Raw genomic sequence first — 26,683 nt, forward strand, 5'->3', positions numbered from 1 at the left:
TTTAGGTCCTATTCCAAAGCTGTGTTTGGACTTTTACTCATTAACTATGAATATAAAACTATAAAATACTTCTGATCTTGGAATCTCTTTGATTTCTAATTAATCTATACTTGAAGTATTTTAATAATCCAACTTAAATCAGCCTTAAATACAATACGCATTTTAAGTAGGGATAAATAGTAGCAATAATATTAATAAAATACTTATATATCTAAGATGTGACAGTAATGCCACCTAATTAGTAATAATACCTAATGTGTCCCAGGTATACTCTGTGAATTATCTCATTTAATGTTACAAGCACTCTTTGAAGAATTATCTCCTTATCTCAAATAAGAAAACCAAAGCATAGATGGATGAAGTTTTCTGTCTGTGGAGGTGGCAGGTTGATTTCAGTGCCAGGATATAAGACCAAATCAGGCATACTCCATAACCCACAATGTGAATCTGCCTAGTTTATTATTGTCAGCAAAGTCAAAGGTATTGCTTTTGTGACTATGTATATGATATGCACATCTGGCAATATTTAAGAATTAATACTAGAGTTAAAATATTCTCTTATAATTACTGTTTTGCTATTCTGCCATAAATCACTTGTTTATTTGCTATATTCCAGGAATAAGTGAATCTTACCAAATGGGAATTTTTCGAATACTTGCTGGCATCCTTCACTTAGGCAATGTTGGATTTGCATCTCGAGATTCAGACAGCTGCACAATACCTGTAAGTTCACAACAAGCTTAACATGATGGCAGGCTGTCCGTTAGTTTTGTTTTACTGCTGGGGATAGAACCTAGGGCTTTGCACATGCTAGGTAAGTAATGTATTTGTGGCATGCCCCATGTGGGGCTTTTTGAACATGGTTCTATTAGTCATACTTGCACTTTACCTACTGAGCCATCTCCATAGACCTACAGTGGGTTTCATTTTTTTAAATTTATTTATTATTTTATTTATTTTGTATATTTGTGCACATGCATAAGCACACAGGTATACAACAACTTTGTGTGTGTATGTAGAGCAGAAGAGGACATTGGATCACTAAAACCTAGAGTTGCATGATTAGCTTGCTACTCGGGTTCTGGAACCCAAACTCCAATCTTGAGAATTGTGTAGCAAGCAGTTTAAACTGCTGAGCTATCTCTCCAGCCCCACTGTGTATGTGTGTGTGTGTGCACGCACACGTGCATGTGTGTATTGGCATATATGTGCCACATGCATGTGGAATCCAAATGTGTGTGTGTGCATGCGTGCATATATGTACTGGCATGTATGTGCCAGACACATGTGGAATCCAAAGACAACTTTGGGAGTTGGTTCTCACCTTTCTCACCATTGAGGCAAGGTATCTTTTGTTTCTACCTGTTACTCATACTCTAGGATGGAAGCCTTTGGCCAGTTCTCCTGCCTTTGCTTTACAGTTCATCATAGAGTACTGGGATTTCAGATAATTGCCACCACATCCAGATTTTACCTGGGTCCCAGAGATTGGATTTAGTTAATCAGGCTGTGTGCTATGGGATAATGCTCTTGTACACTTTAAAGATTTGTCACTTTTATTGGTTTAATAAAACATTTATTGGTCAGTAGCCAGGCAGGAAGTATAGGCAGGACAACCAGACTAAGAGAATTCTGGGAAGAGGAAAGACAGAGAAGCATTCACCAGCCAGATGCAGAGGAAGCAAGAGAATGCCTTACTGAGAAAAGGTACCTAGTCATATCTAAACATAGACAAGAACTATGGGTTAATTTAAGTTGTAAGAGCTATTTAGTAATAAGCCTGAGCTAATAGGCCAAACAGTTTATAATTAATATGAGCCTCAGTGTGTTTCTTGGAACTGAATGGCTGCGAGACCAGACCGGAGAGAAACTTTTGTCCACAGCTGTGTGACTTTTGCCCACTGAATCATCTCCCTAGCCCTACTATTTTTTTTAAAGGAGAAAATGATGGCTCTGGTTTAAACCCCTATTTTCTTTTAAGGAAATATTAACCTGCCCACCTGCCCTTCCTTTCTCTCTCTCTCTCTCTCTCTCTCTCTCTCTCTCTCTCTCTCTCTCTCTCTCTCTCTCTCTCCCTCCCCCCTTTCCTCACTCCCTGCCTTTTGTCTTTTGCCTTGCCTTGCTCCTTCCTTCCTCCCTCCCTCCCTCCCTTCCTTCCTTCCTTCCTTCCTCCCTCCCTCCCTCCCTCCCTCCCTCCCTCCCTCCCTCCCTCCCTCCCTTCCTTCCTTCCTTCCTTACTTTGGCAGGGTGCCTTGTGACTCAGGCTGGCCTCAAACTTGTGACAATCCTCCTGCCTCATTCTGCTAAGTGCTGGGATTACAGGTATGCATAGTCATACCTATCAACAGTTGTTTGGTTTTTTTCCCCGAAAACCAGCTTTATTGAGATACAATCTATTTACCACTGACAATACATGATTGTGAGTATTCTCATAGATATATGTAACCATAGCCACAATGGGTTTAAAATACTTTCAAAATTAAGCCTGGACCCCTTACCTATTGTCAACTTGTGCCCCTATCTCATCAACTCAAACTGCCTTGAATTGTTGCCTCTGTAGAGTGACCTATTCTGGACACTAATATAAATTGAATATGTGGTCTTTCAAAGTTAATCCATGTAGCACATATCACTCTTTCAAGACCAGTAGTTATTGTTAGTCAAAATACTGATTTGTATCTGAAGTGATTACTTTTAGGGAAGGGTTGCTTGCCTGGGAAGGGTCCATTGAGGGCATCAGGAAATTCAGGTTTTAATGGCAGTGCTGATATATACTAGCCATGTGATTGTTGTCAAGCTGTTTGACCCTTTGGATCTCATTTCCTCATTTTTCAATGAGAGATAATATATACCCTGCCCATTCTCCAGAAATGTTGCCAAATGCACTTGATGCATATGGAAGATAGGGGAAAATAAAACACACTAATGTGTATTAAACAAGTATTTATCAAACATCCATTCACATAAGGTCCACAGAAGACATGTAAGGGATTCAGAATTCTGTTAATAATTAAAGAATTCTAATCTAAAAGTTCTTCAAATGACATCAGACTGTCTACTTCAAACCTTTGATGGCCTGAGGATAAAGGTCAGCCATGGTTTTTATAACTTCATTTTACACATTTCTGCTTTACTTAGCTTCAGTTCCTCCTCTTGCTAGTTTCCCTCCTACTACAGAAATTTTTTCTCCTCATGTTCCCCTCAACTTAGACAATATTCCTCTTCTTAACCAAGCAGTTTCTGCTGCTATTCTTTCTCATCCTAATCTATGATCTAAGGTAATTGTCTCCTGCCTTGCTGGATAGAGCAAACTCCTCTTGTGTGGACTCTCAGCACAGTGTCTTCCTCTTTATATTGTTTTACACTTCAGTCATTATATCTACTTCCCCTGAGACTGTCTTAGTTACTTTTCTGTTGCTGTATTAAGACACCATGAACAAGCTAATTTAGTTCATAGAGTGAGTCCATGACCATCATAGTTAGGAACATGATCAGCAAGCAGGCAGGCATGGCTCTAAGGCTGAGATCTTATATCTTGAACCACAACCGCAAGGTAGAGACAGAGACACTGGGAGTGGTATACACTTTTGAAACCTCAAACCTGTTCCCAGTGGTAAACCTCCTTCAAGAAGACCACACGGCCAATCCTTTCCAAACAGCCCCAGCAATTGGTGTCCAGTTACTGAAATATGAGCTACTGGGGGACATTCTCACTCAAACCGTCACAGGGGCCATGCTTGTTTTTGTTTACTAGCTCAGATTCATTAACTAGCTGACAGATTTCTGACTGAGTGATTGATTATGTCCTAAGAGATACAGAAAAATCTATGAAGAACCAAGAAAGTTCTTCATAGAACTTTTTTTTCCCAAATGAGCCCTACAGGAGATTGCAAAGTGACATTTATATGCTGGCTTATGAATGCTTCTTATTATCTTGCTGATGGAAGATGAGTGATGCTGATGTCCATATGACAGAAATTTTGCTAAATTTTGTTACTTCCTTTTTCAGGACTTATTCTTTGATTGATCGTGCCATAGGCAATAACACATTCTCTTTTGGCAGCCCAAGCATGAGCCACTTATCATCTTCTGTGACCTCATGGGTGTGGATTATGAAGAGATGTGTCACTGGCTCTGCCACCGAAAGCTGGCTACTGCCACAGAGACATATATCAAGCCCATCTCCAAGCTGCAGGCCACAAATGCCCGAGATGCTTTAGCAAAGCATATCTATGCAAAACTCTTTAGCTGGATTGTGGATCACGTCAATCAGGCTCTCCATTCTGCTGTCAAGCAGCACTCTTTCATTGGCGTGCTGGATATTTATGGGTGAGTGCATTTGGCTTATTGCCCTACCCTGCTGGAAAGCAGTTGTTTTTCGGGAGTGTTTTGTAACTCTGCACACTATTTAATTTTGTTTTCTACTGGAGAAGAAAGGAAATCCTACTTATGATCATTCAGAAGTGTCTTTGATGATGGAAATATAATGATGCTAAAAAATAATTAAGCCCTGCTTAAACAACAATTAGCTCAACTCCAGTCCTACTTACTAATCTAATAGGTAGAGTTAATTGATTTCAGACTCTTGAATGATTAATTATTTTCTGAAAATATAATTTCATTTCTAGTTGCCTTCTCTGGTTACACTTCTGTAATTGTTGAAACTTTTTTTGGCAGCTAATTTTTCACCCTCTGATTCAGTTTTACAGAAGCACCTATAGCTTTACTATTTCTATCTCCTGTCTCTGGGGATAGAAATTTTGATAGTATAAACTGAGAGGAACTGTGGCCTTAGCATAGTTCTGCTGTTCTGTACTGGAGGGTGAATGAGCCTCAAACACCCAAAGCTGCACATCCATAGGCAGGGCCATACAAGGGAAGCTTTGTCTCAGCCAGTGCCCATCATGTTGTGTCTTAGCAGCAACCTTTATCTGATATGTAAAGAAGATTTGATAGTGTTAAGGAGCTTCTCATTTCCTCTTCCAAGTATGCTTATTTTCAATATTTTTAAAAGCTATTTATTCTTTTTCTTTCCTTCCTACCTTACTTTTTTGGTGTTACAGATTTGAAACTTTTGAGATAAATAGTTTTGAACAGTTTTGCATAAATTATGCAAATGAAAAACTGCAGCAACAATTCAACATGGTAAGAATTTTCTTTCTTGAATAAAATTTTGCTATAGATTTTTCTTTTGAATTCTTAGTCTTTGTTAGAAGCTTGGTCTGTGAAATAAACTCCTGAACTATAATTATTATGGGTTTAGAATAGTGAAACTACCAAGGAACTGAGCATTACAAATTGATGTAACATTATAAAAAGTTTGTCAGTTATCACCTATCTAGAATAATGAGCATTTGGGCAGATAATCTGAATGAGAGTTGTAAGTTGGGCAGGCACTAACATTGAGTCCTTCTATGTGCTGTTTGGAAGCCAACAATATGTGGAGTTATAACTACATTAACCACCATTTACTGTGTTACCAAGATGTCAGAATTTTACAAATTCTCTCTTCAGTGGGGAAAATTCTTCACTGAGGCAACGGCAAGGGGCATATTTTGGAAGTGGCCCTTATTGGCTAACCTCCTGCCTCTGCATTCTGAGCACTGGGTACATTTAAGTACTGACTTGCCACCACCTCACCACCCACTTCAAACAAAATGTTTTATTTTTGTCTGAAATGAATGATAAATTTCTCTCAAAATAATCTGTATATAAATTATCATAACAGTGTAAAACAGAAAATGTGCTTGAAAAACATCCTTTTTATTTTCAGAGAGAACAAATTTATATTGGTAAAGTTAGAAATGACATGGTTCCTTTTTAGGTCTTGTTGAGTCATTAAGAAGAAAAGTTTCAACTGTGATAGAATACTGTGTTATGTTTAAAAGCTACTTGTTTTCAAATTTTATTTTCTATGATATGGAAACTTTTTCATATCTATGTATTCAGCAGTATGTATATATTGCTGAGTAAGGACCAATAAATGGAGAAAACAAAGACAAAATAAAGTTTCAAATTGAGAAGTCAAAAAAAGCTGATGAACATAATCTTTTAAAATATGAAATAAGGGGGCTGGAGAGATGGCTCAGAGGTTAAGAGCACTGGCTGCTCTCTCAGAGGTCCTGAGTTCAATTCCCAGCAACCACATGGTGGCTCACAACCACTTGTAATGAAATCTGGTGCTCTCTTCTGGTGTGCGGGCATACATGGAGACAGAATGTTGTATGCATAATAAATAAATAAATCTTTAAAAAATATGAAATAAGTATTAATAAGTAGCAAAGAATAAAATTTTTTGCATAGAGACAGATTGGGGTTTTGTACATTTGGGACTGAAGTTTTTAAGTATATGACATTGTCGAATATTACAAGTACTTTGGTAAACAAACCACCTTTGTTTAGCAAGTAAAGCTGTTTGTTGCAGTGAAATAATGTAGAAGAGATCTTAAAAATGCTAAGGTTTTCCATAAATAACAGGACCAGTTTTTCACCAGTTATGGATAGTTGTAAACTATCTGTGAGTTCTGGGAACTGAACCCAGCTCCTCTTCAAGAGCAACAAGTGCTCTTAAACACTGAGCCATGTCTCCAGTCCCAAATCCTTAGTTCTTAATGGTACCCTGTTTACCACTTTATTAACAGTAATAAAAAAACAGAAGAAATTTGTTAATTTGAATTATATATATATACATACATACATACTTAATACATACATACATACATACATACATACATACATACATACATACATCTTTTAGACCAAGGATCGTTACTACAAATAAGCTAAGATGATATTGTCATAAGTGTAAAATAGAGTGGGGAAGAGAGAGAGAGAGTCAAAAATCTCTGTGTCACCTTTGAGTTCTAAAAATTAGGGGTCCTAGAAAATAAGTATTTTTAGATCACATCCACAAAAAGCTACTTTTTCTAGAAAAAAAAATGGCAAGAAAGAGTGAGCCAAAGGATCCAGAGGAAATAAATAAAGAAATATTTAAAATGCAGTAGTGGTCATTAGCATCTGTAAAAAGTGGAAGCTGTGTTGTCAGCCAACTTGGCTGAAGCAGAGGTGGTGGTTTGATTATTCTGCCGCCCTAGATCAGTTAGCTTCTGTTTATATTCAGAACTTCATCACAAGCTTTTCCCCAGGGAAGCCTACCCGAACACCCATCTCCAAACTAGGTGAGGATATTTGTTATTCTCCTTTGTAACATCATTAGCATTTGTAATTTTATTGTGTAATTTAGCATGTGTAATTCTTTGTGACTATTTGATTTCTCCAGTTCTCTCCCCATTCACAAGTGCAGCATCCATGTCTGTGTTGTTGACCACACGCAGTGGCTGACACATGGTATATATAGGCTCAGTAGCTAAGCTGATTAAAGAGTGGGTGGAGATAAGAAGTAAAGGCTCCATGGTGCCTGGAGCCTTTAGCAGAGGTACAGCGCATTGGTAGTGCTTGTAGCTGCTTGCAGTATTCAGTGTACATTCCAGAAATGTGAGCCCTAGATTCCCTGTCTGAGAAAATCAAGGTAGATATTCAAGGACAACTGTCATCTAATTCTGAGGCACCTATACTTCTAAACACAGCAACTTGGCAAAATTATTTTTTGCAGTGAAATCACTACCTGGCTGTTCAGTAACCTGGAAAGCATTCATTCTGCATAGCTGACCAATGCCAACTGAGGCATTTCTGTGCTCATTTAGCATTTCTGTGCAATAAGTTCAGGAAAAAGTTACACAGTTTTGGAAATGTGCATTTAAAAAAATCACAAGGACTATTGTATTTATCTGCTATCCAAATCAGTTATAGGTGTAGTGTGGTGATACAAGCCTGTAATCCCAACAGTTGGGAGCCTTAGCCAGAGTACAAATTCAAAGCTGGCCTGGGCTTCATAGAGAGTCTCAGGCTAACCTGGTCTACATATTGAGACCCTGTCCCAAACAAAACAAAAATTAAAAAAAAATTACATGATTAGATTTATTTGTTCGTGATGAATACTTACAGCTGAGGTTTTCTGTACATGATTTCAGTCACGCTTCTCCACGATGCTGTTGTTGCTGGAAGCCATGAGCTACCTCATTATGTGGGTTTCCTTGGTATTCTGTAGACACATGCTTCTTGGTTATGTTCTTTATGGTAGTGACTTTTGTTTTCTCTTTATTTCAGCATGTCTTCAAGTTGGAACAGGAGGAATACATGAAGGAACAAATTCCATGGACACTCATAGATTTTTATGATAATCAGCCTTGTATCAATCTTATAGAATCTAAACTGGGAATTCTAGATTTGCTGGATGAGGAGTGTAAGGTGATTATGATTTTCTGGAGTACTTAAGCCTGTCAGGATAGGTGCATCAAGCTACACGGCAACAACGTGCAAGCAGAGACTCTTCAGTTTAACATGAGATACTGTTGTGACAAGTCAGGGGTTACACTTCCATTCTGAAGAAACACTAGACACTAGACCCCAAAGATTCTTTTAAATTCGTAAATCTTTGATGTTTTTATTAGCAGTAGTATATATTGCAAGAAATTGCACAAAAATTATTTTGAATTATAGTTCTAAAAAGCTATAAGTTTTGAATATTGGCTAGTTGTCTTTGCTACTGACATAAATAAATAGTCTTTAACATTTATAGATGTAGCATGTTAGAAAGTCACTGGATCCTTCACTTTATTACTGAATGACCTTAGGTGAATCTATCTTTTTTCTTAATCTTTTTTCCTTTAGTTTATCTACAATAAACCACAGCCTATCATGTGTTGACCCTCATATGAAGCCATACTTAGTGTGTTTAAAATAGATGTATGGCTGATGAGATAGATAGATAGACTATATGATAGATGAGATGACTCAGTGGGAAAATGCTTGCCAGATAGATCTGACAACCTGAGTTTGATCCCCAGATCCAACAATGTAAGGCTATGGCTTGAACTTGCCCTCAAACACACAATAGTAATAAATTAAAAACTGTGCTTTTTACAAAGGCATGCATGTGGTAGAAAAATATTCTTTCTTACTTGAGATTAAAAATATGAAAGCAAAGCAAAAATGATATCCTGAAGTTACTTTAAATTTGGTACCTTTCTTTTGTTGAAACTAACTTAATATTACATGTATATATTTGATGAAAGGCAAGAATTCATGCAACATATTTTAGAGGAAAGTAGAATCATAAATGTGTATGCCTTTTGACATAAGAGTTTAGCCTATAAGTATACTTGTAAATATATAAATGTATATATGTATAAGAGGAATATGACAGTTGTCATAACAAAAAGTTAATAACAACCTAAGTAAGAAGGGAAAATGCAAGGAGTATATGGAATGAGCCCATTCAATACATGTCTTAAAAACAGGAAAAAAAAATAATAAAGTTTCTAGAAATGACAAGAAAAGACTACCAATTCATACCTTTCTGGATTAAGTTAATATTTCACTGTGTATAAATGTTACCTCCATTTAACAAAACAAAACAAAAAAGTATGCCTAATAGTTGTATTTCATTTTTAACTTGTAAAGCCTTTATTGTGTTAATGCATTAAATATTGATTTGATGACTCCTGGTATAGGCAAATGCTCACTCAGATGTGCTGCATCAGCCCAATGAAGGGCTCAGCCATGCCTTCGTTGGTGGCTCACTTGTGCTGAGAGAAGGGAAAATGAGCTCTTAAGTTGAACATAGGAACTGGCCTCTTGTTGCTGATATAGCAGAAGACCCTTAGTGCTCAGTCATTTCTCTTTCTTTTTTCTCCCCAAGATGCCTAAAGGCACAGATGATACATGGGCCCAAAAACTGTACAACACACATTTGAACAAATGTGCTCTCTTTGAGAAGCCTCGGATGTCAAACAAGGCTTTCATCATCAAACATTTTGCTGACAAAGTAAGGAAACCTTTTGTCTTTTTTCCTTTTTAATACTTTATGTTAAATTATAATAAAAATCAGTAGTCAAGTATTGTTTTTCCTTCGCAGTGCTTGCTTTCTTTAAGGTCATTTCAGGAAAAGCAACAGTACTGGGTTCTTGGTTTTTTCTTTCTTTAACTTCATTTGGATTATATATTAAATAAATATGGGTCAAAAGTCTTTTGCCTGTTATTTTGAAATTCAAGAAACTGAGAACCACAAGTGTTTTTGTAACTCATTTAGCAGTCAAACCTGATTTCTGGCTTGAGCTAACATGAGATATGTTTATGATTTTTAAGCCCACTTAAGGTGTTTAAGTATGGAGATATTAATGATTATGTAATGTAGGGTCTAGATGGCTTTATTAAAATTTTCTGATAATTAGAATGGTCTGTATACATACTACATCTCTAAATACATGAAAAATTCTATGAAAGCATGGTGATATGTTCTTCATAAGCTCTACAGTTCACTGAGCAGTCAGAGATCCTGTGACTCGTTTGCATTTCAAGGAAGTTGTGGGATAGGCAGTGTTGTGAGATTTTGGAGGCCTCTTTATGAAGAGTTTTCTGATTGTCTAGTCCTGACCTGAAACCTTTGAATGACGAGGGTGATCTAAGGAGTACAGGCGGTAGAGCCCCTTGAGTGCAGATGATTGAAGCTGTGTGGTTTTCAAAGAAAAGGAATTAATTCTCAGATAGTCCCGCTTTACCAGATTATACAATATTTGCCCATCTTCTCCCTGATGCTGGCTCTTCCCATACTCTCTCCTCTTAATCTTTTCTCTCTTCAGAGCAATGATCCTCAATCTGCTATGACCCTTTAATACAGTTCCTCATGTTGTGGAGTCCCCAACTGTAAAACTGTTTTCGTTGCTACTTCATAACTGTAATTTTGTTACTGTTATGAATTGTATTATGAATTATCTGTTTTCTAATGGTCTTAGGTGACCCCTGTGGGAGAGTACTTTGACCCCCAAAGGGGTTGTGACCCACAGTTTGAGAACCACTGCCTCCAAGGACCACTTCTGCTTGATGCAGGTGGTGGTCTAGCTTAGAAAATATGCTGAGTCAGCCTGGAAAATGTTCTGTTTTCCATGGGGGAGAGCAGCTTACAAGTCTGCTTACCCATGAACTGACAGATCATTTTGATCATTTATAGTAGTCACTGCCACTCTTATCTAGGAAATTGGTATTTGTACACTTTTACCAGAATTACATATTTCTTTTTTTATTCTGCTATTTTTGTTTTTTATTTTAAAAAGTTAACATATAGGATAATGGATTTTTGTATTTTGAGACAAGGTCTGTGTAGCTAATGCTGGTCTTAAACTTACTGTGTAGCTGAGGCCAACCTCGAATTCCTAATCTTCGTGCTTCTACCTAATAGTTGCTGAAAGTATTGGTGTGTGCTATGGGTTTCATTTTATCCTTTTTTCTTAAATACTTTGTTCTTAATTGTTCCCCTCCTCTAGCCCTTTCCACTGTTTCTGCCTCCTCCTGTGATCACATTCCATATCCCATGGCTACAGTTCTGCCTTCAGGTCACATTGGTTCCATTGTCTTTTATTTTCCCCACTGAGAGCTCTTTTTTCCTGTTATGCTCCCTTTTCTAGTTTTACGACCTACATTCATATCCATGTACATGCACACATACAATACACATTGAAGTCTAGTATCTACATATGAGAGAAGACTTGAAATGTTCATCTTTCTGGGTTTGACCTACTTCATTTAACATAACAATTTTCAGTTCTATCAGTTTTCCTACAAATATCATGATTTCATGACATTTTATTTTTTATTGTGGCTGAATAAAATTCCATTTTGTGTGTGTGTGTGTACCACATTTTCTTTATCCACTCATCTGTTGATGGACATTAAGACTGGTTCCATTTTTTAGCTGTTATGAATAATGCAGCAATAAGCATGGATGTGTAGGAAGCTCTCTAATAGTGCTTGGAGTCCTTTGTGCATATCTTATCAGGTTTGCAGTAGTGAATTACCATACTTTCCCTAGGAATGGTACTGATCTCTTACAAAAGACGGATAATACCACTTGCTGAGAGCTAGTCGTAGAGCGCAGGCAAATAAATATGCTTTTGTTGATGATGAAAAGTGTTATCAGTTAAGGAGATTTTTTTCATGTGATTTCAGGTGGAGTACCAGTGTGAAGGCTTTCTTGAAAAGAATAAAGACACTGTTTTTGAAGAACAAATTAATGTCCTTAAGTCAAGCAAGGTAACCATGGATAGACTTATTCTTATCAGGATATGTTCTATAAAATGTTAATTGCTTTAGCATCAGTCTTTTAATATTAATAATGATTTTCTAACAAATTTTAATCAAAATTTTAATTTATCAAATATATAACACTTACTTAATATGTGTCTGGTCCTGTACTGAGTACCTTTCAAATGTTGACACATGTGATTCTTACAGTGAGATTCTATTACATTACTCTCCTTTACAGATGAGAAGGTGAGTTGTAGGTACTTAGGACTGGTAAGTTCCCAAGTTAGGTTAAGCTCATGCTGTCTTGCTTAGAACTTGCTTCTAACCACTCTTCCACAGTAGCTTTACTCTCCTGTGCCATTGTGCGGAACTTAGAGAAGAGGATTTTTCTGCTTCATCATTTTGAAGGGATTTGTTATAAATGTGGCCTATTACACTCCATCTAAGTGGAGATCGACTCTAGGTCATGATGGCTATAATTTCAGATGTGACCCAAAGTGTTTCAATTATTTTTTCATTAGAACAAATACTAGAGTCGCCTCTTTAACTAGGAAAAAAAATATTCCAGATGGCAAAGAAGTATGATTAGTTAAGTTGGTCTGTACCACCACCTGCTGACCTTTTTCTGGAAAGGATGGGAGGGGGCACACAGTCAGCCTAAGGGAGCAAACCAGGAAGTCAGTCACTTGATGCTGCAATACTCACTTCAAAAGTAAAAGTGTTCAAGTGGACCTTATAGATTACTGATGGCACTTTTGTTTTTCTCGCCTATTTTAAGAGAATCCTCTTAACATCTGTGAAATAGTACATAAATAATAGGATTCTTATTTTTTAAATAATAACTTTTTATAGTCAATTATGTTAATAATATAAAGATCACATTAAGACCAAATCCTAGTTTTAACCCTCAGAGATGAGTCAGATATTCATGGAAAAATCAGATTTTTTTTAAACCCTTAACAAGTGTTGAGTATTAATGCTTTCTTAACTTATAAGATTGATGTTCAAGGCAAACTTTTTTACAGTAGCAGTCATTAAGTGTGATTCAAAGGTCTTTGTCACTTTAATCTATAATGTAAGCATGACATTCTGTTGTTAATACTTTGTCAAAATAATTTAGCTTAAATAAAACATGGGTTCTCATTCTAGATGTACCCATAATCAACTCTTTCTTTATTCTTAATTTCCTGTTTGGCTCGTGGGTCCTTAATCATCAGAGGGTAGCAGCATATTCAAAGAGTCATTGAGAAGAGCCAGTCTATATATTATTGTTGCAGTTGAAGTGGGATAGTTCATGATTTTCATGTAAGTTCGAAGGTCTTTCCTATTCCCAGTCTTTGTAGCATTTCAACCAAGAGACCTGAACTTTATTTTCTCTCTGAACCTGGTATAAAGAGGTGTACTACAATACCAGTCTGTTCTCTTTTTTTTTTTTTTTTTATTTGTTTTTTATTTTTTTTATTTTTTTTTTATTTTTTTTTATTTTTCTTGCTGATTTTTTTTATTAATTAATTAATTTAATTATTAAAGATTTCTGCCTCTTCCCCGCCACCACCTCCCATTCCCTCCCCCTCCCCCAATCAAGTCTTCCTTCCTCCTCAGCCCAAAGAGCAAGCAGGTTTCTCTGCCCTGTGGGAGGTCCAAGGACCACCCACCTCCATCCAGGTCTATTAAGGTGAGCATCCAAACTACCTGGGCTCCCACAAAGCCATTACATGCAATAGGATCAAGAACCCATTGCCATTGTTCTTCAGTTCTCAGTAGTCCTCATTGTCCATTATGTTCAGCGAGACCGGTTTTGTCCCATGCTTTTTCAGTCCCCGGCCAGCTGGCCTTGGTGAGTTCCCGATAGAACATCCCCATTGCCTCAGTGTGTGGGTGCACCCCTCGCAGTCCTGAGTTCCTTGCTCGTGCTCACTCTCCTTCTGTTCCTCCTTTGGATCGTGAGACTTCAGTCCAGTGCTCCAATGTTGGTCTCTGTCTCTGTCTTCTTTCATCGCCTGATGAAGGTTAATATTCAGGGGGATGCTTATATGTTTTTCTTTGGGTTCACCTTCTTATTTAGCTTCTCTAGAGTCACGAATTATAGTCTCAATGTCCTTTATTTATGGCTAGAAACCAAATATGAGTGAGTACATCCCATGTTCCTCTTTTTGGGTCTGGCTTACCTCACTCAGGATAGTGTTTTCAATTTCCGTCCATTTGTATGCAAAATTCAAGAAGTCATTGTTTTTTACTGCTGAGTAGTACTCTAATATGTATATATTCCATACTTTCTTCATCCATTCTTCCATTGAAGGACATCTAGGTTGTTTCCAGGTTCTGGCAATTACAAACAATGCTGCTATGAACATAGTTGAGCATATACTTTTGTTGTATGTTTGGGCATCTCTTGGGTATATTCCCAATAGTGGTATTGCTGGGTCAAGAGGTAGGTTGAACCCGACTTTCCTGAGAAACCGCCACACTGCTTTCCAAAGTGGTTGCACAAGTTTGCATTCCCACCAGCAATGGATGAGAGTGCCCCTTTCTCCACAACCTCCTCAGCAGAGGCTATCATTGGTGTTTTTGATTTTAGCCATTCTGACCGGTGTAAGATGGTATCTTAATGTTGTCTTGATTTGCATTTCCCTGATTGCTAAGGAAGTTGAGCATGATCTTAAGTGACTTTTGGCCATTTGAACTTCTTCTGTTGAAAAGTCTCTGTTCAGCTCAGTGCCCCATTTTATAATTGGATTGATTAACCTTTTACGGTCTAATTTCTTGAGTTCTTTGTATATTTTGGATATCAGACCTTTGTCAGTTGCGGGGTTGGTGAAGATCTTCTCCCAGTCAGTGGGTTGCCTTTCTGTCTTAGTGACAGTGTCCTTTGCTTTACAGAAGCTTCTCAGTCTCAGGAGGTCCCATTTATTCAATGATGTCCTTAGTGTTTGTGCTGCTGGGGTTTTACGTAGGAAGTGTTCTCCTGTGCCCCAGTCTGTTCTCTTGGAAGGATCATTTTGCTGATATTTGTTTTTGGTTTTTTTTTTTTTTTTTTTTTTTTGGTTTTTCGAGACAGGGTTTCTCTGTGGCTTTGGAGCCTGTCCTGGACTAGCTCTTGTAGACCAGGCTGGTCTCAAACTCACAGAGATCCTCCTGCCTCTGCCTCCCGAGTGCTGGGATTAAAGGCGTGCGCCACCACCGCCCGGCTTTGCTGATATTTGTACTATGTGCTTTGAACTGAAGTTTTGGTGATAAGAACGATGTAAAATCCATTTGTGTCTACTTTAGATATGTTTTGATTAAATTGTCAATTAGAGATAGCCAGGTAGAATTGTCATATGGGAAGTGAGGAATGAAGCAGGTCACAGGGAAAGGCAGAGAGGTGTAGAAATGCTGTGGGCTTCAGAACTTGGTGCCTTTTAAAGCAATGAGACTTGGAAAGAGCATGTAGATAAAAACTCCTAGAGCTGAAACCAGATGTTCCAGTTAACAGAGGCAGCCAGAAGAGGCACCAGAAACAAAATCCAAGAAAAACAGTCTCTGAAGAATACATTATAGAACAGTTTCTGATGCAATAATTCTAAGTGTATACTGTTAGTGCACATGTGTGCACATGTGTACACACACACACGGGGACACTCATGTTCAAGTGTATGAGTATGTGTGTGAAGGAAGGAGGACAATATCAAGCTGTCCTTAGGAACACTGTCTTCTTTTGAGACATTGTCTTTCATTGACTTGGAGCTCAGCAGTAAAGATAGAGTGAGGTGACCAGTGAACCCCAGGGATTCTCCTGTTTTCTCCTCACTATTGGGATTACAGCCGTGTACCACCTTGTCCAACTTTTTATGTAGCTGGTGGAGTTCAAATTCAGCAAGACAAGCACTTTACCAATTGAGTCATCCCCCCAGCTTTGAGTTTGCTATTGTTTGCCTGTTAAGACAGGACATCATTTAGTCCAGGCTGTCCTCAAAGCATGTAGATGGGAAGTTGAGGCTGGCTTTGAACTCTGAACCACCTCCATTTACCTCCTAAGTCATAAAACTACAGACACATGACCTTGTTTTTCAGTGAAAGTGATCTATCTCATAGAAAAAAATTTTCCTAGATAATCTGAGATTAGTAAATAATTGGTGGTTACAAGCGTGACTTGAATTATGCAAATGATTAATTTTATTTATATAAAATAAAACAGTGTTAGAAAGATGTGTCCATATAGCACGATGTTGCTGTAGACTAGTTTCAGGTCTCCTTCGTTTCAGAAATTTCCATCCAACTACATTGACTGGTATCCACTCACTTATTAAAGGTGAAGCAGAGACAGGCAGATCTCTGAGTTTGAGATCAGCCTGATCTACAGAGCTAGTTCTTGTGGTAACATAGTGAGATCCCCGTCTCAAAAAACAAATGAGTATGGTAATTGCACTAAAGTTTTAAATTTCTTAAAATCAAATATAAATACACATAGGATAATAACAAGGTTTTCTCCTTTGTTATACAATTCAAATTATTTTCTTAAAATTATTAATTCATTAATTTTTGCCCTCCAGTAGTAAAAGCTTGTTCATAGCACCTTTCTGCTGAAACCCTTGGGTGTTCTGAGTTAGTGCTTACAACTCCAGCCACCCGCAGACCTGGCCTAGTCCTTTGTTTCTGCTACATAAACCCCCTTGTAGAACTGAGGTAATAAACTTAATCTTTTGGTTAATATTTTCTCATAATTATATTCAAAACCATTTGTATGTTTAACTGACATTTCCTTTGGGATTAGTTAGATCTTCAAGTCTATACATAATTGAGTTTCTTTATAGAATTGTTTTTTCCAGCATATATTTGTGACATTTATATTTCCCTTCTCTTATATTTTTTTTGCTCCTAACACAGAAATTATTTCTGTGAGTCTGACTATAACTATATACAACCATAAATGTTTATTAGAAGTATCTGTAATGTGTCTTCTACATAGGCTTATTTTCCATTTACGGTTTAGGGTATGAATTTTTGTTGTATTGGTTTAGTCTTTTAGATAGTGTCTTGTTTGGCCTTGAAGTCACTTACTTGATAAGTCTGGCCTGGAACTCATGAGCCTCCTCTCTCTGTCTCCCAAGAGCTGGGATTTTAGCTGTGTTGCACTTGGTTCTAGAGTACAATTTTCTTTTACTATTTTTAACTTAGTTTAAGATGCTACCAGAACTATTTCAAGATGATGAGAAGGCCATCAGTCCTACCTCCGCCACCTCTTCAGGGCGCACTCCTCTCACCCGAGTGCCTGTAAAGCCTACTAAGGGCCGACCTGGCCAGATGGCCAAGGAACACAAGAAAACAGTGGGACACCAGGTGAGTTCAGCAGCTGCTGCTACAGCCTCCTTCCCTTCAGCTTCCACAACCTTGTGGACAGGTTCTTCAGCTGAAGAAAGGTCAGTGTTTCTGCTGTGCAAACAATACTGTCTAGTTAGATTTTACCCACTCCACACTCATCAGCCTTTCCAAAAATAATTTTCTATGTCTCAGTTCCTCTAGTACATATCATGTCTCAGACCACTGCTATCTTTGTTTTGTTATTGGTTGTCTCAGTTCTATATTCTTACAGAGCATCCATCAGCTTTTTCAGTGCAAGAAAGTCCCCTCTTCTTCCTGTGGATAATGGAAAATATCCCTCGCTATCCATATCCCTATGTGTAGTGGGAAACATCCCACACATGCTTGGTGTCTGTACATGGGGGAGGGGCTTTGGAAGGGAGGTCGAACACTGGTCAGCATTAGTGTGTTGTTCCTCTGCGGCCTTGTAGACAGGAACAGGGCCTGATGTGGGTCCACAGCCTCCAGTCTTGGCCCATGTCCTTAATGATGCTTTCTTTCTGTTTGTCCTTCTGCCTGTTCTCTGCTTACTTTTTATATAATATTAAGAAATCTGCAGCTTTTTTGAGCAGAGTTCATGCCTTATATAAGTCACATTATAGTGGAGCTCACAACAGGAAGCTACAGAGAAAGGAGTAGAAGAAAGGTACATGCATATTTAGAACATGTAGAGTTCAGACAAATGTAAACAAAAGCCCTAGAACTCTTGTTTAATAACTGCCCCCTGTGAAGATGACTTTATAGTTTGCAAAATCACCTCTATTTATGTCAAAGGAGGAGAATTGACGTTGGCCTCAAGCAAAACTCTAATTTTAAAAATCTTTTTCATGCAGTTTCGAAACTCCCTTCACCTGCTTATGGAAACCCTCAACGCCACGACTCCTCACTATGTGCGCTGCATTAAGCCTAATGATTTCAAGTTTCCATTCACGTAAGTCAAACTGAAGTGAGGAGAAAGATTTCTAGGGAAAATCTTCATGTCTTGTATAAGGGAATCTACTATTCGATCAAGTTCTCAGGTTTTGTTTCCTTTTGGGAACATGAAAACAAATTAACAGTTAACTCTCTAAGGATTTGAAAATTTGAGGCCAACCAGTTATTTCTGATTCTGTTTTGACTTTATCTCTGTTGGAGATATTTATGGGCTTTTTGTTAATTTTTATATTAGTTAAAAGCAGGGCTGGCTGAATGAATGCTTCTTTTGCCAAGGCCTACCTACTGCTCTTTTCTGTTGGAGCCAGAGAACATATCAAAATCTCATCCTACTTCACATACCAAGTCAGAGGTAAAAATGAATCTTTCTGGAGATGATTTCAAAATATAGATATTTCTCTAACTTTAAAAGTAACACATGTATGTTATTGAGATGGTTTTCAGGAAGGTAGTAGAGAGGTAAGTAGTGTAAATTGTCACATGTGCTGAATGAGTTAGCATTCCCTCTTTCCCTGTGTGTGTGTGTGTGAGAGAGAGAGAGAGAGAGAGAGAGACAGAGACAGAGACAGAGACACTGAGATTAACAAGGTAGGGTCTCAGGTTATAATTGGTATTTCAACTCCACTCCTAATATCATAGATTGTGGACAGTTCCTAGATTAGTATTTAAAAAGCTGCATTATTGATTGAATGACTGCAGAGTATCTGATGTTACAGATGATCCATAATCTATTTAAATCATTTAGGTTGTTACAGCTATTATTTTTTTAAAAAAAATGCTTTAATAAAACACAATTGTATCACTTTCTTCCCTTCAGTCCCTCCCTGTTACTCTTCTTGAAGCCCCTCCTATTTCAGATAGCAATTTTTTTCAAGTATTTTTGCCAAAAATTTCTGTATCTCCTTACGATGACATAAGTCTAGAAGAATTTATGGGCTAAGGATCAAGTGTATGATTTCATCATTGTGCATATTTATTGAAATATCGTATTTTACCCCATAAATAGCAGAAATATCATGCGAAATAAGACTTTTTAAATGTATTTTTGAAATACCAGCCATGAGGCTATAGAGATGACTCAACTGTTAAGAGTACTGCCCTTCCAAGGTACCTGGGTTTGACTCCCAGCACCCATATGACAGTTCCCAACCATATTTTAAGTCATTTGACACCCTCTTTTGTCCTCTGAGCACCAGATATTCAAGAGTTGTACAGATCTACATTCAGCTAAACATTATATATATATGCATATAAAATAAAAGTAAATAGGTAGATTAAAAAAATAAAAAGACACCTGATGGTGGTGGCACACACCTTTAATCCCAGCACTCTGGAGGCAGAGGCAGGCAGAGCTCTGTGAGTTTGAGACCAGCCTGGTCTGCAGGGGGAGTTCCAGGACAGGCTTCAAAGCTGCAGAGAATCCCTGTCTCGAAAAAAAAAAAAAAATCCATGAATGAATGAATGAGCAAGCAAACAAATAAATAAATAAAAGACTAACTATATAGACTCAAAGTTGCAGCTCTTATTCTACAGTGTATGAGTGAATGTCTGGATGGTCTTGCTGAACCAATGCTAAGAGCTTACATTTTGATCAACAAGCATAAGACAGAGAGAGACAGGGAAAGCTAGCTGGGAATGGGAAGAGGTTTTGAAACCCCAGTGATACCTTCACCAACAAAGTCACACACCTCCTAATCCTTCCTAGGCATTTCTACTAAATGGGGATCAAGTCTTCAAATATATGAGCCTATGGAGGCCATTCTCATTCAAACCATCATGCTTAGGATAAAATAAATGTGAAATATAATGAATAAATACATTTTTATTGCTTTACTACTACCATTGTTTTGTATGTTCACAGTAAGTGGCTTGTAGAAAAATGAAGTTGTTGCTTTTGGGGTTTTTTTTTTGTTTCTTTGTTTTTGTTTACCGAGACAGGGTTTCTTTGTGTGGTTTTGGCTATCCTGAAACTCACTCTTTAAACCAGGCTGTCCTCAAACTCACAGAGATCTGCCTGCCTCTATGTAGTTAGTTTTTTAAATAACGGAATGGGGCATGTTTAATTTGTGTTTCAGTTTCCTCAATCTTTACCCCAGGGGTGGTCTATGTACTGAGCTAATGAAATGAGAGGATTTTCAGTCAGGCTAAGCCATAATTGCACACTCATTACAGGATGGGCAAAGTGAGAGAAAATTCTGTCTTCTTTCTTTTTAGTCTGCTCTGTGGACTTTCTTATGACACTCTAGTATATGAACCAGAGGAACTATCTACAGCTCTTTATTTTTACTGCAAAATGTTTCTTCTCTACTCTTTCATGGAGTTTTTCATTTTGGTCACTGTTCCAGATTTTGAATGCTTTCTTTTCTAGTTTATCTACTTGCCTTTTGACAGAAGAATTTAACCCTTGACAGCCTGGGTCTTTGTGGGCTAACAGCTTTTGATTCTCCATGCAGATTTGATGAGAAGAGGGCAGTGCAGCAACTGAGAGCATGTGGTGTCCTGGAGACCATCCGAATCAGTGCAGCAGGTTTTCCCTCACGGTGAGCCCACAGTCTTCAATCTAAGGGAGCTTTGTGGAAGCAGTTCTTGCTTGAATCTTTAAGCTGTTATGGGCTTCTGTTCTAGGTGGACTTATCAAGAGTTTTTCAGCCGGTATCGGGTCCTAATGAAGCAGAAAGATGTGCTGGGAGATAGAAAACAAACATGCAAGAATGTATTAGAGAAACTGATATTGGTGAGAATGATTTTTACTTAATTGTTTCTGAAAGGTATTATCCAGAGGCTTTATCATTCTGAACTGTAAAAGCCCTGCAAACTTAACGTTAAATATCATAACCCACATTATTGGGTTGCTTAAGTAGGAAAACACCTGACATAGAGTTCAAGTGAGACTCACTGTATTTACTATGCTAGAAGTAATGTGGATGCTGATAGCCAACACCAGAAAACTGTTTTGAAAAAGGTTGAACTTAGACTTGAGACACAGCCCTTTTAGATAGTTTGATCGTTGTCAACAAAAATGTTCTTAGTATTTAGTTATGGGCAATACCAGATATAATTAAGGAAAAGAGCCCATTTTTATTTTAAAGATGATTAAAAATGCATTTTAAAGATGAGCATGCAAATAATTATTTCTACCTCAAATATTGAGTGAGGGCTCGAGATTTGGCTCAGTAGAAGAGTGCATACTAGACTCCAGACCCATGTAGGGTGGCCCACACCCAACTGTAACTCTAGTTCCCAAAGGAGCCAGCACCTCTGTCTTCTTGGATGCTTACATTTTCATTCACAGAGACACACATGTATGCATGCATGCATATATGTATATATGTATATGTATACATATATATTACTAAAAATCTTAATATTTAAAAAATGACAAAAGTACAGAGGAAGCAGGCAGATATTAAAGGAAGGCAAAATCATACCCAATTGTGAGAAGAATAATTACATGAGGTGTGGGATTTGAGTCAGGATCTGAAGAATACGTATGTTTGGTTAAAATGAAATAAGCTATTAAAAAGTAGGGGGAAAAAACCCAAGATTTGCTGAAGTGGCTGGAGAAATGCTTAAGAGCTCCTGCTGCTGTGGCATAAGATCATGTTCAGTTCCCAGCACCCACATTGCTGGCTTGCAACTGTAACTCCAGCTCCAGGAGACCCACGCCCCCTTCTTACTTAAGTGGGCGCTGCACACATACAACATACACTCATAGAGACACATGAAAAATAAATCTTTAGGGCTGGAGAGATGGCTCTGCAGTTAAAGCACTTGCTGTTTCTGCAGAAGACCTAGGTTTTGTTTCCAGCACCCACATGGTAGCTCACAATCGTTCTTCAAGTTCCAAGGGATGCAGCACCTTCTTTTAGACTCCACAGACACTAACCATGCATGTAGTGGGCATTCTGTGCAAGCAAGCCATGGATACACATAAAACATTTTTTTAAAAGGAAACAGTAAGGTGGCCTTTTACAGGGTAAAAGCTGTGTATGAGACAGTAGAGAATTATATAGCTAGATGATGGTGCTATAGACAGTTCCATGACAGTCAAAGAAACTCTCAAACTATTTTGTGTAGTCGCTTGGAGGGCTTGCCTGATACAGATTGCTGGCCTCCGCCCCTAGAATTTCTGATTCAGTAGGTCTGGGACGGACCAAACAATTTAACACCCTTTCCCCCACATTTATTTTTTTTCTGTCCTAGTGATACAACCCAGGACTTTGCATATACTAGGAAAATGCTTTACCACTGAACTAAATCCCTTATAATTTGTATATTTAATAGTTCCCCAGGCCCTCACAGGACACATAGAAAATCTCTAACCTGAGTCTTGATGAGTTTGAGATTTATTTATTTATTTATTTATTTATTTATTTATTTATTTATTTATTTATTTTCCCTTGAGTGTACAAGTTTATCTAACTGAGAGATTGACCAGGGAAAGAGTAAGAAGGCAGAAAGGCATTTCCTTACTTCTTTGCGTGATGCCACCCTCCAGACCAGTTAATCGCTATTTTACACTTCCCGTCAATCAGGCACTGGGCAGCTGTGATTGTAGCTCCTCCTACAGCGGCCGCATAGTCAAATATTCCTTCTGTGGCTGGGCAGTCATAACCTAGTCCGTATTCTATGGAGTCCGGATGGTCCTCATCACCTTCTTGGCTGACCTTCTGGAGATGTTGCAGATAGGCATCAGTGTGGAAGGTGGCCATATCCTCCATGGAGGCCACTTTGGGCTTCACTATCCTCATTTGTTTGTGCAGGGCATATGCTTCGATCAGAGAGTGGACCATACTGGCCCGTTTGGGGATCTTGACGAGAGAGTCACAAATACTGACATACTCGGGACTATAAATATAAACCGGGGGCTGAGTTTGAGATTTATGAAAAGATGTTTAAAAATTAATTTTACTTGTGCCTTACTATGAAGTAGTCATAATTACTATCTATTAATTAAATGTAATACTTCTTTAATAATTTTCCCCCTTTGAGAGAACTAAGGATCCCATCCCTCCCTAAGGATGTAATGCTTTTTAATATTTCTTGGGTGTTTTTGTTTGTTTTTTGAGTTTGGCCCAACTCTTTTCTAATTTGAGTTCAGATGGGAATGTGGAACAAAAAGCTGAGACAATCATGCACCTGCCTCCTCACCCAGACCACTCAAGGCCTGGATCCAGTGGAGGCAGAGGTAGTAGCTAAGATAAGATGGACAGTGGGAGAGGACCTAGTTAGGGTTTCCATGCAAATGTTAGTAAATAATTTTAGACTTTTCAGATATATGTTACAGTCTCTAATTTTTTAACTTCATGTTTAAAGGGATATATATGTGCTTACAACAAAAATTGAGTTTCTCTATTTTTGCTTAGAATTCCAACACAGTAGTGATTATTATATGTAATTTGCGCTGTTCTTTTGATATGAAAATGGTTAATGATTTGCATGCTTACATTTGAGGTGAATCACATGAATATCTCTGTCTACAGCTCTGCTTATGCATAAAAGCCAATACAATATTAATAAAAGAAATTGTCAATCTGTAGATGATTTTTAACACATTTATGAGGTTGTATTTGTTTTTAGACACTGTTGAAGTCACATGGTAACTATTTAGATGCATACCCTTAACATGAGCACAGGGATTTGGAGGGATTGGCTGGTGGTTTGTTTTTGTTTTTGTTTTTTTTTTTAACTTTTTTATTTTGTGTGCTTTCTTCCTGCCTTATTCTTCACACTGGTTTGTTTGTTTCTTCAGCTGCTCCTGGATTATGCTGCCTGATGTAATCTTACAGCGGTCAGTCAAAGGGAGCACCTCCATTTCCTTAAGATGTTTAAAATTCAAACAAGCAGATAATAGCTGCATAGAACCCACTGCCAGTTTTGGGCTCAGATATTAATTCCAGGTAGAATAATTCTGGAAAATAACTCTTAGGCTACCATTTTCTCTACAATCCTTTCTATTTACACAACTTAAATAGGATAAAAAAAAAAATCTGGTTCTGTTAGTTCATTGAGATATAACCCAGGTTTTAGATAAAAGATTCATTCTTTTACTAATTCTGCTTCTAGATTTTCCCCATCTTTAATATGTTTTATAAAATCAGTGTTTCTGTTTATATTTTTCTCTCTAAAATAGGACAAAGACAAATATCAGTTTGGTAAGACAAAGATCTTTTTCCGTGCTGGTCAAGTTGCCTATCTAGAAAAATTGAGGGCTGACAAACTGAGGGCTGCCTGCATCCGGATCCAGAAGACCATCCGTGGGTGGCTGCTAAGGAAGAAATATTTGTGCATGCAGAGGGCAGCCATCACAGTGCAGAGATATGTGCGGGGCTATCAGGCTCGATGGTAGGTCTCCTTATGGCCTCATGGACCTCGGCTAATTCATGGTCCATTCAGGACGAATCTGAATGACTACCCTGCCTGACAAGTTAGCATCTCACTCGTTATTAATTTCAAAGCACAACAAACTAACTTACGAGACAATTAAAAAAAAATAGAATTTCATGTAGACTTGGGATAATTCAGATTTGAATTGCTACCAACTTAGAATTTGTATCTCTTTTGCTAAAACATGGAAGTTGAAGAAAGTGTATGTAAATTAAAATAACTATGAATATGAAACATTAATCTGACTCTATTGAGGAGCAATTAACAGAAAAGTCCTAGCAAATAGTTATATTTCAGTATAAATATACAAACAGTTTTAATTTTATGAAGTCTTTATGAAGTTTATGTGACAATATGGGACATCCTGCTTTTCAAAATTAGGGAAACCTCAATGAAAAAGTACTTCAGAAGCTACACATTGCTGAACATGTGTAAGTAAATGTAAATGCTTATTTGTCATGAATATTAGAACAAACAACAGTGAGGTCTGCTTAGGATACCTAAGACATTGACATTGATGTTTTGCAGTCTTGATGACTGACAATACACCACTATTTTCTTTGACCAGCTATGCTAAGTTCCTACGCAGAACCAAGTCAGCAACCACCATTCAAAAGTACTGGCGCATGTATGTGGTTCGCAGGAAGTACAAGATTCGACGAGCTGCCACTATTGTTCTTCAGTCTTATTTAAGAGGCTATTTGGCAAGAAATAGATATCGCAAGGTAAGGTGCTGTTTTCAAGTTTGTTCGTACATTCCAGTAATCATATTTTCTGTCTATACAAAAGCCATGTGGATACAACACAATTGAAAAGTATGCTAGTATTGAGTAATTAGATATACTTGTTAACAAGACAATAGAAAATATACTTCCTATTTCCATTTGTTTGAAAATTTGTAAAATTAAAAAAGTAAAGTGAAATAGAAACCACCAATTTGGTTGCTAAATACAATAGGACTTATTTTCTCAGCTTTCTGGAGGCCAAAATTCCAAAACCACTGGGCTGTAATCAAGGTATCAGCAGTACTACATTCTCCAAAAGCCCAAAGACAGAATATATTCCGTGTCCCTTCCTGTGGTGGCTTACACTCCTGTGCCTATATTCAGGTCACATTACTCTCATCTCTGCTCTATCTTTGTATCATTTATCCCTTACTAAAAATCATGGCGCTGGTTAGATCCCCAGAATTCACACTGTGGAAGGAAAGAGTCAACTCCCACATATGCTCCCACAAATAATTGGTTTTTTAAAGGTAGTTTTTAAATTATGATAGTATTTAAGTCCCACCTTTATAATCCAGGATAATATCCCCATCTCAAGAGCCTTAACCTAGTCACACCTGTTTTCCAAATAAAATCACAACTACAAGTTCCAAGGATTAGGACAGTATGTAGACAGCTACAGAGAGGTAAACTACACAAATAGGTTAAATATATGACACGTGGACAGAATAAGAAAAGCTTAGGAGAATTTATCATGGTGAAAAGGAAATAACTATAATATCTGTGTAGTTAAAATTACATTAACTGGAATATGATACATTTTTGATACTCTATGTGTGCATGTGTGTACGTGCATGCATGTTTGTGTGTTTTGCAGGCTTGTCATTGTGTGGGTATGCAAGTTATACATACCTATGTTGAGACCAGAACAGGATTTCGGTTGTCTTACTTATTACCTTGATACAGAATCTCTCACTGAACGTGAAGCCAGTAAACTCGCAAGATCAACTCATCTCCACCTCTCAGTGCTAGGACTATAGCGGCATGTATCCATCTCAGCTTTTCTTTTTTCTTTTTTGGTTTTTCGAGGGTTTCTCTGTGGTTTTGGAGCCTGTCCTGGAACTAGCTCTTGTAGACCAGGCTGGTTTCGAACTCAC

At 37.7% G+C, this 26,683-nt stretch overlaps 2 protein-coding genes across 4 annotated transcripts in view; one reads left to right on the forward strand and one right to left on the reverse strand.

Moving 5' to 3' along the window:
- Positions 1 to 26,683, forward strand: part of Myo5a (myosin VA) — a 160,547-nt gene that overhangs the window by 78,147 nt on the left and 55,717 nt on the right. For all 3 annotated transcript variants that reach the window (XM_057768937.1, XM_057768935.1, XM_057768936.1), the window contains exons 9-20: positions 617 to 723; positions 4,064 to 4,329; positions 5,064 to 5,145; positions 8,167 to 8,307; positions 9,761 to 9,886; positions 12,064 to 12,147; positions 17,299 to 17,460; positions 18,315 to 18,412; positions 20,868 to 20,954; positions 21,040 to 21,148; positions 24,548 to 24,759; positions 25,370 to 25,526. In XM_057768937.1, coding sequence (XP_057624920.1) covers positions 617 to 723; positions 4,064 to 4,329; positions 5,064 to 5,145; positions 8,167 to 8,307; positions 9,761 to 9,886; positions 12,064 to 12,147; positions 17,299 to 17,460; positions 18,315 to 18,412; positions 20,868 to 20,954; positions 21,040 to 21,148; positions 24,548 to 24,759; positions 25,370 to 25,526 — 1,631 coding nt within the window. The remainder of the gene's footprint in view (positions 1 to 616; positions 724 to 4,063; positions 4,330 to 5,063; positions 5,146 to 8,166; positions 8,308 to 9,760; positions 9,887 to 12,063; positions 12,148 to 17,298; positions 17,461 to 18,314; positions 18,413 to 20,867; positions 20,955 to 21,039; positions 21,149 to 24,547; positions 24,760 to 25,369; positions 25,527 to 26,683) is intronic.
- Positions 22,884 to 24,042, reverse strand: LOC130872617 (histone deacetylase 8-like). The gene is made up of 2 exons (XM_057766786.1): positions 24,034 to 24,042; positions 22,884 to 23,282 (listed from the first exon to the last, which is right to left on the reverse strand). The coding sequence occupies exons 1-2, from the start codon at positions 24,040 to 24,042 to the stop codon at positions 22,884 to 22,886; spliced, it is 408 nt and encodes a 135-aa protein (XP_057622769.1).

Source organism: Chionomys nivalis, chromosome 4, assembly GCF_950005125.1.
Source record: "Chionomys nivalis chromosome 4, mChiNiv1.1, whole genome shotgun sequence".
Lineage (NCBI taxonomy): Eukaryota > Metazoa > Chordata > Mammalia > Rodentia > Cricetidae > Chionomys > Chionomys nivalis.